We start from the raw sequence: 14,366 nt of genomic DNA, 5'->3' as shown, positions 1-14,366 counted from the left end.
TAAGCTAAATCAAGGGCAACATTAACCTTTGGCACTTTGTTCATTGCTTCCCCTATTTAATTGTTCACGGTCAAATTTGACCAGTCTGTTTGAACTGGTCTTGTATAAACTAAAAACAAATATATCACCATATCGACAATGTCTCAAACTTGTGGTTATTACGACCAACTGCAGGGAATATGTAATTAATCTACATTGAAAATGCAGTTTTAATCGACATTAATTAAAACTAACACGCATGAAATCTCTTTTCTGTATAATTACGTGTATGTCATAGCATTTTTTTTTTTTACTGGAAACAGCACCTATGTCAACTAAATCACCCAAAATTTGCTAAACGTGTTGATTAGCTATTTGTACATATCTTCCACTGCCTAGTGCGAAGACAAACAATGGTATTGGAGGCAACAAATGAAAACCAAAATATTCAGGATTTTTGAGAGTTGTAAATTGGTCAGATTTGACCTGAATGCTGATGGTGTGTTAATTGCATCTAAACTAACAAAATATCAATATCACCTGTTTTTAGTATTTTGTCTTTAGTATATGCCAAATTAATACTTGGCATGAAATTTTTCCTCTCATTTTCATTTTTTATGAAACATTGCCAAACCATAAATGCTATGTTGTTTCCTTTTAAAGCATAGTGAACCTTAAAGTTTCATTTGGACATTCACCAGTTGTATTCCTGTCTTTCAGGTGTTCCATATTATCCCATTCTGGCAGTAGCCGCACTGTTCGTCGGATTCTGACAGCCTGCCTCCTCTCTTTCCTTGCTCTACTTGGTTCTGTATCCATTGATCTCAGCTCCAGCATTGACCTGCTTCACTCCACAGAGGCTGCTTACGACGAGCTGACTTCTTGCAGGACACTAGCTATCTTGCAACTTGTCAGTAAGCTTCAAAAGATGCGACATATATTTAGCAAAAACATGGACAATGAGACATTTGAAACAAGTTTCTCTGTGGTTGTATTGCCTATGTTTAGTATCTGTGGTGAGATGGTGGGTCACAGTAATGTCCATGGGCTTCCTTGCACTGCTGACTTAGCTGGATTTTGTCACGAGTTGGGACAGAGTCTACTAAAGGCTTCATTGCATACAAATGGCACAAGTGAAAATGATACTTCTGGTTTCTCCCTAGTCATTCAAAGACTTCTTGACACCTGGGGTACATTGGAAGATACTTTCATCAAAGTCAAACAAAATTCAAAGTGGAGGGAAGTCCTATCTGCAAGACTTCTGCTAACATTCATTGAGCTCAACCACCAGTTGATGGACATCCCCCACATGGCAACTCTTACTGACTTTCAGTACAAGTGGAATTCTGTTCTAACATACCTTGGCTTTGCTGGGATTATAACAGAACAACTGAATGATTGTTGGTTAGAGCACATAGACATCAAGTTAAACTCAAGCCACCATTTGAAACATTTGCATATTTTTGACACAAGTTTATGGCAGATTTCTGGAGCAGGAACAGAACTGTCTGGGTCTCACACTGGCATTGAAGCTCTGATCAATACTCAGCAGTGCTTGTTTGATCGTGCAGTGCCAGCACTCAGGTTGGCATCTCGGTCTGTGTCTTCGGGTCTCAGTATGAAGATCTCCCTCCTGGCCATAGCCTGTCTCATCTACCCAGTGGTGATGTTCTCTTTCAAGCAGATGACAGAGTGGATACAGAACTATGCCCTGAGCTTGAAGGAGAAGACTGAGGACTTGAGGCATCAAAGGCAGCTAGCAGAAGATTTGCTTCATCAAATGCTGCCCAAGTCAGTTGCCAAGCAGCTCCGCCAACATAAACATGTGGAGGCTGAAAGTTATGAAAAGGTCGGTGCAGTAGCAGAGAGTATAATTTTTGCTTCTCTCCTTTTAGATCAATGACGAGGAGGAGTTTTACAGCTGGTGACTTTTCCTCTGAAATGCCCAAGTGTTACCTGCTAATCTGTCATTGGTGTTAGTGTAGGCAGATCAGCCAGCTACTTTACAAACATCTAATGTCGCTGAACTCATGAAGGCAGTTTCAAAACAAATGAGACGATGTTTCAATGACAGTGTGACAGTTGAACGATCATGATCTGACATTTGCCCAATTGATAATTTGATAGTTGATAGTTTTAATACACTTGAAAAACCAACTCTTTTTGCTCACATTTTAAATGAGCTTGCTTAGAAGATTAAAGAAGACTTTTCATATGTACACAAAGGGTATCTTTCTCACAAATTGGGTAAAATCTCTTCTGGTCCACATTTGACTTGAAAATCAGTGCACCTGACAGGTGTTGCATATCAGCATGCTGATGAAACAGCTGCTATATTGCACATGGGTGTCTTTGACTGGTCAGTATCTGGGTGAAATTGTCTGATGAGTATTTAGGACATGGGCTGGTTTCAGTCTACAGATACTTGCAAGGTATCCTTCCATCTTAAACCGCTCATCTGAAATCAAGTTTTTGGGGTAGTAACAACAAATAAAAAGCTAGGTCAGAGGCCAGGAGGCCATCACAAACTCCAGCAGGGAACCCCAAACTTTCCTTTCCCTGGGCACATTGACCAGCATCAAGTGTTGGATCCCGAGGCTTTCCCAGGCTGAGGTGGAGATTCAGTCCCTCAAACTAGTCCTTGGTCTGCCCTGTGGCCGTTTGACTCACAGTCACTCTCATATGGTCCCAGATTTGAGAAGTGTCTGGAAATAAGAACACAGATATAAGTAGTCCAAATGAGCTTCCAACGTTAGTTAAACAGGGGGAGCGTGAAGCAGAGCCATCCTCTGAGGAAAAAAGTGGCATTATGAACTGGGATGGATCATTGCAAGTTAGTTCTTGGTGGTCTAAGTAGCTCCTTGAATTAGTTTACGAAACTTGGTGGTCCTGAATCATTTAGGATTTGATTTGTGTATCTTGCCTTGGTAGTTTTCATCCTGGAACAATGATCAGTTGTGTTTGGAATAGTTAAAGTAACCACTGAAACTTGGTGTGGAGTTGTTGCTCTTGATTTGGGGTATGATGCTGTTGTCTTGTGAATTGACTTAGTGGATCATAGTCCAAACTAGAGCTTGTTCACTGATTTTTCCCCCTGCTTCCAATTTGTGGAGGCAAAGCAAAAAATAATAACATGTTGACAAAACATTGGATGTTAAAAATTCATTGTAAAAGACACTCACAGTAAAATTCCAAAACCTCAAGAAGAAGTGGTAGGATGCACATGGAGTGCAAGATATTTGCATGATGTTTAAATGAATCAGTCGTTAAAAGACTTGATGGGAATCACAAGGAAGATGAAAGTATACCAACAAAAAATATTCAGATGCATTTTCTGAGTTTAATAAAAAAAAAAGTAAAACTGTACTTATTATAAATTCTTATTATAAATATGTTATAAAACCAATGCTGTATTTTAACTTGTCAAATGTAACAATATTTACAGGTTTGCATGTTTTGGTCAGTATTCAAACATACAAGCTGAAAGCAGATAGAAGAAACCATACACACAAACAGATATAACTGTATTATTTTGCTTCCATATATTTTCCTTCCCTTTTAACTTTCACTTTAAGCAAAAAAGAAAAAAAGAAAAAAGAAGAGCTTATAATGTTGCATGGGTTGTTGGTTGTTTAGGGTAGGTTACCTCTTCAAGATCTGCAAACATACTGAATGAATGTGTGTGTTTGCTGCCTTTGTTGCTATTGTTGGAGTAATTACCTATAATTGCCCTGTTCCATATTCATCAGAAGATAAAACAAGTTATACGGGTGAAAATTGCATCTGGCTTATTAAAAAGGTTTGAAGCAGCTGTGCCAACAGCACCAAGGGAAGTGGGGGTTGGGGGCATTTTTAAAATCATGTTGAGCTCAGGATTATTCTGGAAAGAAAGTGTTTCCCTCCCAAAAATGGATGATAGCTATTGTGGAGGGAGCTGTATGGCAACAAAAAAATAAATAAAAAAATTACGCTTCATTGTATTGTGTACTCATGGAACATTAAAGCTGCTGGAGCTGGCCTTGTGCATCTATCCAATGAGGCACATTGGGGTGAAAGAAGAAGAGAATAGAAGAAAAACAAATGAGAAATGGAGGAGGTCTGATATACCTTCAAATGTAATATACCACAAATAAATCACCAATGTAGTAAAGATTTGCAGTTATAATGTTTATTATCATATTAATGTGATGCAAACTAACTTGATAAAAATAGCAGACCATGAAAGTAATACCTCATTTCGATTTGTTAAACGATATGGTAGGTTTGCAGGAAGAAGAATATCTTTTTTTTGTTTTTTGCTTTTGAAATTGTAATAACTTCTCACACATGTAATAAATCATTGACTCAATCTAAAATTACAGTTTAAGACAGCTAAAGGTAAATTGAATAAAAAAACGGGCTACCTATTAGTGCTGTGATTGTCCCTGTGTTGCATTATGATAAACACAAAATCTGTCTGTAATAGTGAGCTTGATGACTATCTTGCAAAAAGCAGTTAAAAGTTTAGCTGCTTCTCACTCGTCCAGTATATAGCTACACACACTTGAATTTAACAATCAACTTCAGAAAGCTGATCAAGCACATCAAGTGACAACACCCAGCAATCATATCTGAATTTTTTTGGGCTGGACTCAATAATCTAGCAGGAGAGATGAATTTAAAACATGTCTCAAGTTTGTTACCTCAACAAACACATAATGCAACAAGTTTCCTTTCACATACTTACACAGACTATCATTTGTTGGCCAACTAAAACCTAACACTCCAATTTAAGCTGCATATACAACTAAAGCAAAACACTGCAGCTGCATCTGCATATAAATCACAAGAGGCAATGGAACCATGACCAGACCACTGATGCATTCCCTAATTTTTGCCCCTAACAAATTAAGACATTCTAATTTAGAAACCAATTACACTGATATATTATTTCTAAAGTTAAAAAATTAGAGCCAGTTTTCATGCACTTCTTTATTATTATACCCCATATACTGTATTTGTATTGATTAATCACAGGATTTTTTTGTGATTAACTTAATTCCCTATTTTAAATCTGTCTGTCTGTCTGACTGCCTGCCTGCCTGTCTGTCTGTCTGTTTGTCTGTCTAAAAGGTCATGCTTTTATTGTGTTCTTCAGAATCTTGTAATGTAGACATATGAACCTGAGAATGTCTAGTGTTAAACATATGCTGGTCATTCCCGTCATAATGACACAATGTCTAATTGTAACACAATACTAGAGTTCTAGTAAGACTGCTATAACATTAGTGTTTACAAAATGTAATATTGTGATGCTGTCAGATATTGCAAAGATACAGCAAATTGCTCCAGAACCTAGGAAATATAATTTTCTACGCCAGCTACACTGGTACATCTGTAATTTTGTACACTAATGGAAATACTTTTCTCCACTCTGTTTTAGGTGACCATTTTCTTCTCAGATATTGTTGGCTTCACCTCTATTTCTGCCTCCTGCACTCCCTTGCAAGTGGTGGAGATGCTTAACAATCTCTACATGTGTTTTGATACACGCATTGACTCCTACGATGTATACAAGGTGAAGCATGATACGAAACAAAACTTTAACAAAAACTTTGATTTAAATAACCTATACTTTTTGTCTTTCATTTTTTCAACATTTTTGGAAGTAATGTAATTAGTTCTTTTTGAAAGTGATATGCCAATTTTATGTCAGATCTTAAGTCAGGTCACAATTAGCTCTGCTTAGTCTAAAGACAGGTAATGTGGAAATGGCTCGCCGTCTGTTGAAAATTGCATCTACATCCACACATGTATGTATCTTGATACTATTACTTCGGAACTTGTTGTATTCGATCTCCACACAAACAGCTGTTTATAAACAATCTCTCTTGATAAGCCCAGATAACTTTTAGGGAAATCAATTTGAAAATCATGGACCTGCAGATTGATGGGTCATGATGGGGGACATAGAAATAGTAGAATGAAAAGCCCCCAGTGATCTACTTTACTTCCCAAACTTTCACACTTTGTACTGCTGCATAAGCTTGAATTAATAGCAAGTGGGGATTCTATGCTTGATTTGCTCAACTCAGATTCTATGCTTGTTGTGCTCAACACAGAAAATCGGGTTACTGGCCTGTTTCTCAGATGTCTAATTAGTCAGAGAAACTGCAGCTGAGGCCCCTGGTTCTTCCCCTGCAGGAAACAATGGAACAAATACTTGTCCATCACTGTAAAGTACTGCAGTTATTGCCTATGTAAAGGAGGATGATGTGAATGGTCCTGTGTGTCTGACCAGTTAGGGTTTGATCAAATTTGCTGGAGGGTATGGGGCATTGACAGAAGAGGAAATTTAGGGTACATTCAAAATAAATGGGAATATTATTAATATTATTAGTAGAAGATGATATTATTAATTATAATTTTACGGGGATAAAAAAAAAATTGGAAGTATTGTTTTGGAATTTTTATAGTGATAATGTCTAACTATGTTTAGGATTGTGTGTAGATCCAAATAATCTGAAAGTGCATGTCTATCGTACTTCTTGGGAGATAGTTTCAAAGGAGAGTAGCCTGATAACTGAAGACTCTGGCTCCCATTCTACTTTTGGAGACTCTAGAAACCACAAGTAACTATGCTTCCTGGGATCATAAGGTTCTAGCTGGATAATAGAGAACTATGAGCACTATCAAATAAAAAGGTGCCTGATTACTGAGGGATTTATATGTTGGAAGAATTTTGAATTCTAAAAGAATTATGCTTTTACTGAGAAAAGTCAGACAAATAACACACTTCGCATTTATTTTTTCAATACACAATGTGATCACTCTCACGTTCTTATGTAAGTTTGCAGGTATGTTAAACTTGAAATTCACTCTGCATTTTGTGATTAAACAAATAATTAAACAAATGAGAAACACAATGTATATAAGTTAACTTTACTGATGCTAGCAGGTGTGTTTGAAGAATTTAGAGGTATAGACCAGATGTTTCCCTCAGCTTCTGGAATGCTATTTAAAGTAAGTTAGGTCAAGAGCTATGTCCTGACTTTTGCTCTGTCATGTATTTCACATTGAAATCTGTTAACTGGGTGTGGAATCCCCCCCCCCCCCCCCCCATGGCTTTAAAAATTTACAAATTTGCTAATACTTTGAAAGGTTCACTGCACTCATGACAAGATGAAAAACTAAGGTGAAAGCCAAAATGTCCGTTTGCAGAGAAGAAAGCCTTTATCTGAAGATTTGGTGACCTTGTTTGGCTTTCTTTCACTAGGCCTTCAGATGAAAGTGTGGGTTGCTTGACTCACTATCCATTAAATGATACTTTCTTGGAAAAATTAAAATTTCGTGCTGAAATTACATCTCTGTTTTCAAATGTGTTAAATCTACATTTGTGAAAACTTAGCCTTTGCCTCAAAAATCACTCCACCTGTGTGTGATATTTAAACAGTAGACCTCTTCAAATTAAGGGGGTTAGATGAGGCATTTTTATTTGGATGGGGTAAATAGTCAGATTCCATCTCCATGGAATAGGGTCCATGTAAACACTCCTAGTAAGTCAAGCCATCAATTCCTCTCTTATTAGCATATGTCTCTTCCCAGGATGATTCAGTTGTCAGTGTGTAGTCATTTTTGTCAACAAAACTGATTCAACTTTTAAAACAGGTGGAGACAATTGGTGATGCATACATGGTGGTAAGCGGTCTTCCTGAGAGGAATGGGGACAGGCATGCTGATGAAATTGCCAAGATGGCGCTGGATCTGGTAGCAGCTGTCAGACAGGTGTCCATCCCTCACATGCCCAGCCAGCGGCTGCAGCTTCGAGCTGGCATCCATACAGGTAAGAGTACCTGAATGAAAGATGCAGCAGACAGATACTGGGCCTGATGTACAGGGATTGAAAGGGATGCTGAGAACTGCATAGCTGTGGGACCCCCTATACCTGATCAAATTTGAAATGAAATGGTGGGCCACAGGACAAAAGCAAACACACAACTGGCCCTGTCTTACACTTGCAAGCAGTGTGCAAGCAGGCGCATGGTTGAACACAAGTGTCACTGTTCGTTTCATGCCACCACAAACGTTTACAAGCCAAGCACCCTTGCCCATTAACCAGAAAATGAATTTGTGCTCAGTATGTGGTGGCAGGTGCTTACATATGTTAATAGGTGTGGTCTGGTGCAACCACTACATATAGCATCAGAAAATATTTGCTCTGTAAACCAAGAAGAGGCTGGTCTTTGGTGAATGGCATTATGTGTGAAGTGCTATTTAATGGGTGCACCAAGCAGATGAGTTGTTCAGCTGACATACCTAAAACATGGTGGCAGTGACATTTTTCAAAACATCTTGGCATGTCAAGGCTTTGGGACGCTTTGATTATTATGGAGGAAATAAAATAAATGAACAAAACTGAAACTTGCCCTCTAGTGAATTCACAAGTAGACCCACAGAGAATGTAAACAAAAATAGTCTATGCATCTCTTTTATACTAGACTGTAACATTTTTATTTTAGGATTTTAACAGGTTTTTTTTTTTAAAGTAATGAACCACAATCATTTTTTAAACCTGTCACTAACCTTTTACTCTTACAGCAAAAAAAAAAAATCAAGTAAACTATGGAAAATATACCTCATCTGAGGTAAAACATTTTAGCTCAGACAATGTATCAGCTCTCAGTCATGCTGACATTTTGGGGAATGTACAGTAAGGAAGAGGCCTTGGGCTAACAACTAGCTGTCCAGCCTGGAGTAAGGCCACTGCTCCAGCATGGAGGAAGATGGTGGTGGAGGAAGTGCTGTGTCAGGATGAGGCGGCAAGACGGGCCAAGGCAGTCTCACTTGGCAAACAGGGACAGTGGATACAATGGGAGAGTGTCAAAAGAGGAGGTTACGCTAGAATAATGTGTGGGCCATGGAGGCGCGGAGTTTGAGCTTTGTCATCAGAGCCATTTATGATGTCCTTCCAATGCCGACCAATCTCCACCAGTGGGTTGGTGAAGATCCAGGCCAGCCTCCCTCCAGCACATACTCACAGGGTGCAAGACCAGTCTCACCCAAGGGCAGTACACTTGGTGCCACAACCAAGTCTTAAAGAGCCTTGTGTCCACACTGGAGGGAAAACGATCCAGCACCACCGTCAATATCTAACCCCTCATGGACAATTGCTTGTGTCCATGAAGGGGCTACAGCTACCAGGGACAACTCCATAACATCGGAGAGAGGTCATCTCTGCTTAGCATGTGACTGGAACCTGCTGGCAGATATTGGCAAACAGCTGGTGTTTCCTCTAGAGATTGCCACCACCACCTTGAGACCTGACCTGATGCTCTGGTCACCTCTCTTAAGAAGGTTTACACACTGTATGCTGGGAGGACTCCATGGACGAGGCATATGACTAAAAACACCTGCGCTATGCTGGGCTAGCTGCGGAAGTAGAGAGTCATGGCTGGAGCATGGCAGTCTGCTTAGTGGAGGTTGGATGCAGAGGATTTGTGGCAACAGCTACCACCAAAATGCTGAGGGACTTGGGAATAAAGAGCCAGAGCCAGTGCGCAGCCCTCAAAATGGCTTCAAAGCAGCAGAGAGAAGCAGACAGTGGCTCTGGCTGAAGAGGAACGTCCCTTGTTGGGTTCCCAAGTAATAAGCCAGGAGGTATGCGGTCACCTTAGGCTTGACTCAGGGAACAGGACACCCCTGCCATGCATCGTCCCTTGAGATGTCTGCCACTTGAGATCAAAGCGACTCTCATGACTAATTGGGCATGGGATGCAGGCTTAAGTCTGATCAGCCTGTAGTTTGCCGCCTCTGGTGAGGGTGTCAAAGGCAGAAACATCCCATGAGCCAGATGAGCACTACTGATGATACGTCCCAAAATTCAACCTTCCCCCCAAGCTTCACAAAGTCTTCCATCCACTATTCACCGACAAGTCCACCAATTTTTCTGTATGTGCTCTCACAGAGACATCACCATCTCGTCCTGTATTTCTAGAATCTCAACTGAATGTGGCAAAGTATTGCAACATACCTGAATACATAAGGAATGCTAAACAGTGTTAGAATGCTCATCTCTGCGGACAAAAGCAAGTGTACTTAGTCTGGGGAGATAACACATGTAAATGCTAGCTTGCTTACAGAGAGTATTTTTATGGGTGATAAAACATGAATAGAGTGGCTGGGAACAGTAAAAATTGGCAAAATTATTATCAGAAAATTATTACATTTAACAAATCAAAGCTGGATCAGATTTTAAGCGCCTTTCCATTAGTTAATGTTATATTGTCCACGGCCATTTACAGATATGGTTCCTTGTTGGAAATCCTCCATTGCTGTAAGGATTTTCCCATAATCCTTTACTATCACTACTCGACACAGGTACAAATTTTGACTGTCGGTGGTGCTTATAAGCATAATAAGCACATCTTAAGCATTGTGAGCATATCTTTTTTTCCTAGCAATGATAAACAGAGATTTTTCTTTCATTGTTTAAGCCCACATTGCAAGTTCTCTTACAGTCCCTCACTCATAGTAACATCCATATACTCTAGGCAAAACAACGCTTGATCAGTGTAAGAGGATTAATGCTTTGCCAAAAAAACACTTGTAAAGATTTCTCACCAAGGTGACAACTTGCAGAGACCGGCAAAGCCTTTCCTGAACTGGGCATCCATTGCTTTTCTATAATTTTCTTTCTACCTCCAAAGTTATGTGTGCAGATGATGGTGGCTGATATAAGACAACTAAGGGTGCATACAGTATGTGGATTATATCCTTGGTAGATTTTGAATGATCAAAAACATTGGAATAGCCCTGGTACTTAGCCTCTTTGAAATGCTTGGAGGATCTGTCCTGAAAATGAGGAAAACCCACAGTTACTACTGAAAGTTTGCAAAAAGACATGATGATGAGTACCAAAACACCAAAGTCAAGGTGTAATAAATCAATGGTCACATTCCTATCTTTTTTACTATTTATGGACTGAATATAGTCAGTATAAACATTTTATTATGCATGTAGGTTATCCGTATTATAATTTTGTTCAAAGTACTGTAAACGGTAAAGGATACAGATTGGTCTTGTTGTAGCCACCAGCCATTACAAAACATGTAAATAATTTGAAAGCCTATCGTTTCTCACAGTGTTTGCTTTTTCCTCTTCTCACTGAACAGGTCCATGTGTGGCAGGAATAGTGGGCTACAAGATGCCAAGATACTGTCTGTTTGGAGATACTGTTAATACTGCTTCGAGAATGGAGTCCACCAGCCTGCGTTTGTTGACACATACATAAATACATGTCTTTGTTCTTGTGCTTATGCTATGAGACTTGCTTTAGGCCAAAATTACTTGTGTGTGTATGTGTGTGTGTGTGTGTGCATTGCTCTCTTTGTGCTTTGCTCCTCTCACTTTACCTGTCTAAAGCAGTAAAAATGATAAAAATGATTGTTACATTCCTTCATCCCATATACACAGTCTTGTGTGTAACATCTTAACAAATGAACTTATATACTCCAACAGTATATATATATATATATATATATATATATATATATATATATATATATATATATATATATATATATATATATATATATATATTTAACCTGCATTCCTTCCTGAATATGGCTGCAACATATATGCCTTTATCTTGAAAATTTAGTTTTTCTTAATTGGTAATCTGGCCCCTTTAGATGTAAAAACTCCAAATGAGATTGAGAAAAACTCATTTGATATCACAAGTTGATGTAATTCAACCACCAGATGTAAAAATGAGAAATAACATGGCAGACCTTTGTGTGGTAGATGAATTATTGCACTTTTCATTAGCCCCATTGTGGTAAATAGTAGGCTACAATGGACTTGTGTGAAACAGAAAATTATGGGATTTGGCCACTTAAAGTTAATTATATATTTCTGAATGTGACCTATTTGACCAATCCCCAGGTATGTTTATTTGTTTTTGTGCCAGCTCAGAGAATCCACACCAGTTCAGAAACATACTTGGCCCTGATCAAAGACAACGCCTATGAGCTGCAGCTTCGTGGAGAGATTGAAGTAAAGGTAAAATTTGTTAATTTGCTGTGAAATTTTGAATCTATTGGTCAACAATTTAGATATCACTTAGGAATTGTTATACTTATGGCAGTTGATTTGCTTCGTAATGGCATTACCATTGTATTTATTCATGTTCATGTTATTCGTTGAAGGTTTTTTATTTATATATATATATATATATATATATATATATATATATATATATATACTGTGTATATATAAATATACTGTATACTGTATACTGTGTACATATATATATATATATACATATATATATATATATATATATATACATATATATATATATATATATATATATATATATATATATATATACATATACTGACATGTTTATAGACAGATAGATAGAAAACTTGAAGTTATAGTGAAGTTATTCTTTGTCATCACAATTGCATATCGCTGTTCCTTCTCCTGCCAGGGTAAAGGCCAAATGAACACTTATTGGCTGATTGGCCATAAGAACTACAGTGTCCAGAATGACAGTCTGGTTTGCCATTGGAATCCCAATATGGCTAGAAAGAAAAAGACTGTGGCAGGCAGTGAGGTCTCTGTGGGCAATGTGAGTTGAACTTGTAATGTCTTTCAAATGTTCGAATGTCAGCACAGACTGAGACTATGAATTACTATTAATGCATAACATTAATGTTTACGGTATGTGTGTATCTTTACACATACACACAATATACACACGATATATATATATATGTGTGTGTGTGTGTGTGTGTGTGTGTGTGTGTGTGTGTGTGTGTGTGTGTGTGTGTTTTCCTGTGTCCCAGTCTTCAGTGACAGTGCAGAGCCTCAGTGAAAAGACCACCACCCCAGTCTCCCTTCCCTCCTCAGCAGTGTATCATACTTCACCACGACCTGAATCAGAAAAGCCAGGCCTTAGTGTGGCAGCTCAGGTGGAGCCCCCCAGTGTTAGCTATGGTACACTGGGCTCCATGATTGGGGGGCTTCAGGGAGAAGATGAGAGCCATCTACCCAGTCTGCATAGGGGCAGTGGTGGAAACAAACTTGGGTTGCTGCCTGGCTCCCACCATTACATGTAACCAGCGTGAGATTTAAAGGTCCAAGAGGCAACAGTTTAAATAATCAAATTATTATAAAAAATGATTATACAGGTACATCCACAGACCATTTAGAATGATGCAGAATGAAAGTCTAAATTTACATAAATTATAGTGATAGAATAATTGTAAAAAATTGTATTTACTTTCCTAACCGTTAGGGATCTCTGAGTCAATTGCATAAAAATGCTGATATCAAGTGTGACTGTGTCACTGACCACACAGTAGCTCAGGAGTTGCCAGGTGTTGGATTACCCAGAGAAATGTCAGAGAAATTAAGAACCCTTTATTCTAACATGGCTCTTTAAGTTAAAAACATGCCTACGTGTTTCAGCCACATGAGGCCTTCATCAAGGCTGTTCATATGTACCGAATCAGATGATCACATGGGGCGGGTAAAAAGTCACATGACCAGCATCAATAAAACAGCTGCTAGAAAGTAATATAAGGAAATATCTTCATCACATTTGGCATGATTAGCAATAGGGCAAATATAAATGATCCTGCACAATTAATATACACTTAATGCAATGCCAGCAAAACAACTTAAGACAACTAGGAAACATTTCAGAAAAGGAGAAATAAAGTTCGACATTCACAACTTATAATAAAGCAAAAAGTCACACTCAAGAAGATCTTTTGATTCATAAAGAAAAACAACAAGAAAACTCGAGTAAAGTATATTTTGTGACACAAAATAGCAATGACTCAAACAGAATTAAACAAATCATTAAAAGAAACTGGGACATATCAAAAAGGTTTTGGTGATGAATGTCACAGAAAAAGAACGATGTTGAAATGAAGGTTGAATTGAGGGAACACATTAAACTGAAGCAAAACAATATATCACATTACAATATAGATTACAAAACTTCATATGAAACACCAGAGAAAAAACAGGAGAGGAAATGCATACACAATACTCCAAGTTCTAGGTGAAAAATGTTAAGTATGGTCCAAATGATCACATTCCAGACGTGACAGCAACACAAATATGTTTCCAAATGAAAAAACAGCAAACCTACAACAAAACTAATACAGGTTTTCCAGTTCAAATATAGCCAGTATACAGTAAATTGTATCACTTCATGTATGTGTCATTAATGTAGTATTTCTACTTTTTATCATGTTTGCTTTTTTGTAGTAAAATGCATTGCATTTATTTGCGTTTACTGAAGGTATATATGTTTTTATATTCAGCATTGTGTATTTTTCGTATGCAATATCTTTAGTCCCTTGAGGATTTTGTGTGAGCATGTCTTTAAG

The 14,366-nt window shown here is 38.1% G+C and overlaps 1 protein-coding gene across 5 annotated transcripts in view; it reads left to right on the top strand.

Moving 5' to 3' along the window:
* LOC147255842 (atrial natriuretic peptide receptor 1) overlaps window positions 1-14,366 on the top strand; it is a 17,653-nt gene extending 3,287 nt beyond the window's left edge. For 2 of the 5 annotated variants that reach the window (XM_086213854.1, XM_086213855.1), the window contains 7 exons: window positions 700-1,828; window positions 5,402-5,536; window positions 7,627-7,801; window positions 11,130-11,228; window positions 11,927-12,018; window positions 12,452-12,592; window positions 12,810-14,366. In XM_086213854.1, coding sequence (XP_086069980.1) covers window positions 700-1,828; window positions 5,402-5,536; window positions 7,627-7,801; window positions 11,130-11,228; window positions 11,927-12,018; window positions 12,452-12,592; window positions 12,810-13,082 — 2,044 coding nt within the window. In that variant the 3' untranslated portion in view covers window positions 13,083-14,366. The remainder of the gene's footprint in view (window positions 1-699; window positions 1,829-5,401; window positions 5,537-7,626; window positions 7,802-11,129; window positions 11,229-11,926; window positions 12,019-12,451; window positions 12,593-12,809) is intronic. The other 3 variants (XM_086213856.1, XM_086213858.1, XM_086213857.1) reach the window with 3 other exon arrangements.

This window comes from Aulostomus chinensis, chromosome 9 (assembly GCF_037954235.1).
Source record: "Aulostomus chinensis isolate RoL2024-O1b breed Wild chromosome 9, RoL_Achi_v1.0, whole genome shotgun sequence".
NCBI lineage: Eukaryota > Metazoa > Chordata > Actinopteri > Syngnathiformes > Aulostomidae > Aulostomus > Aulostomus chinensis.
Note: the sequence above shows the minus strand (reverse complement) of the source record. Positions and strands in the feature narration are given on the sequence as shown.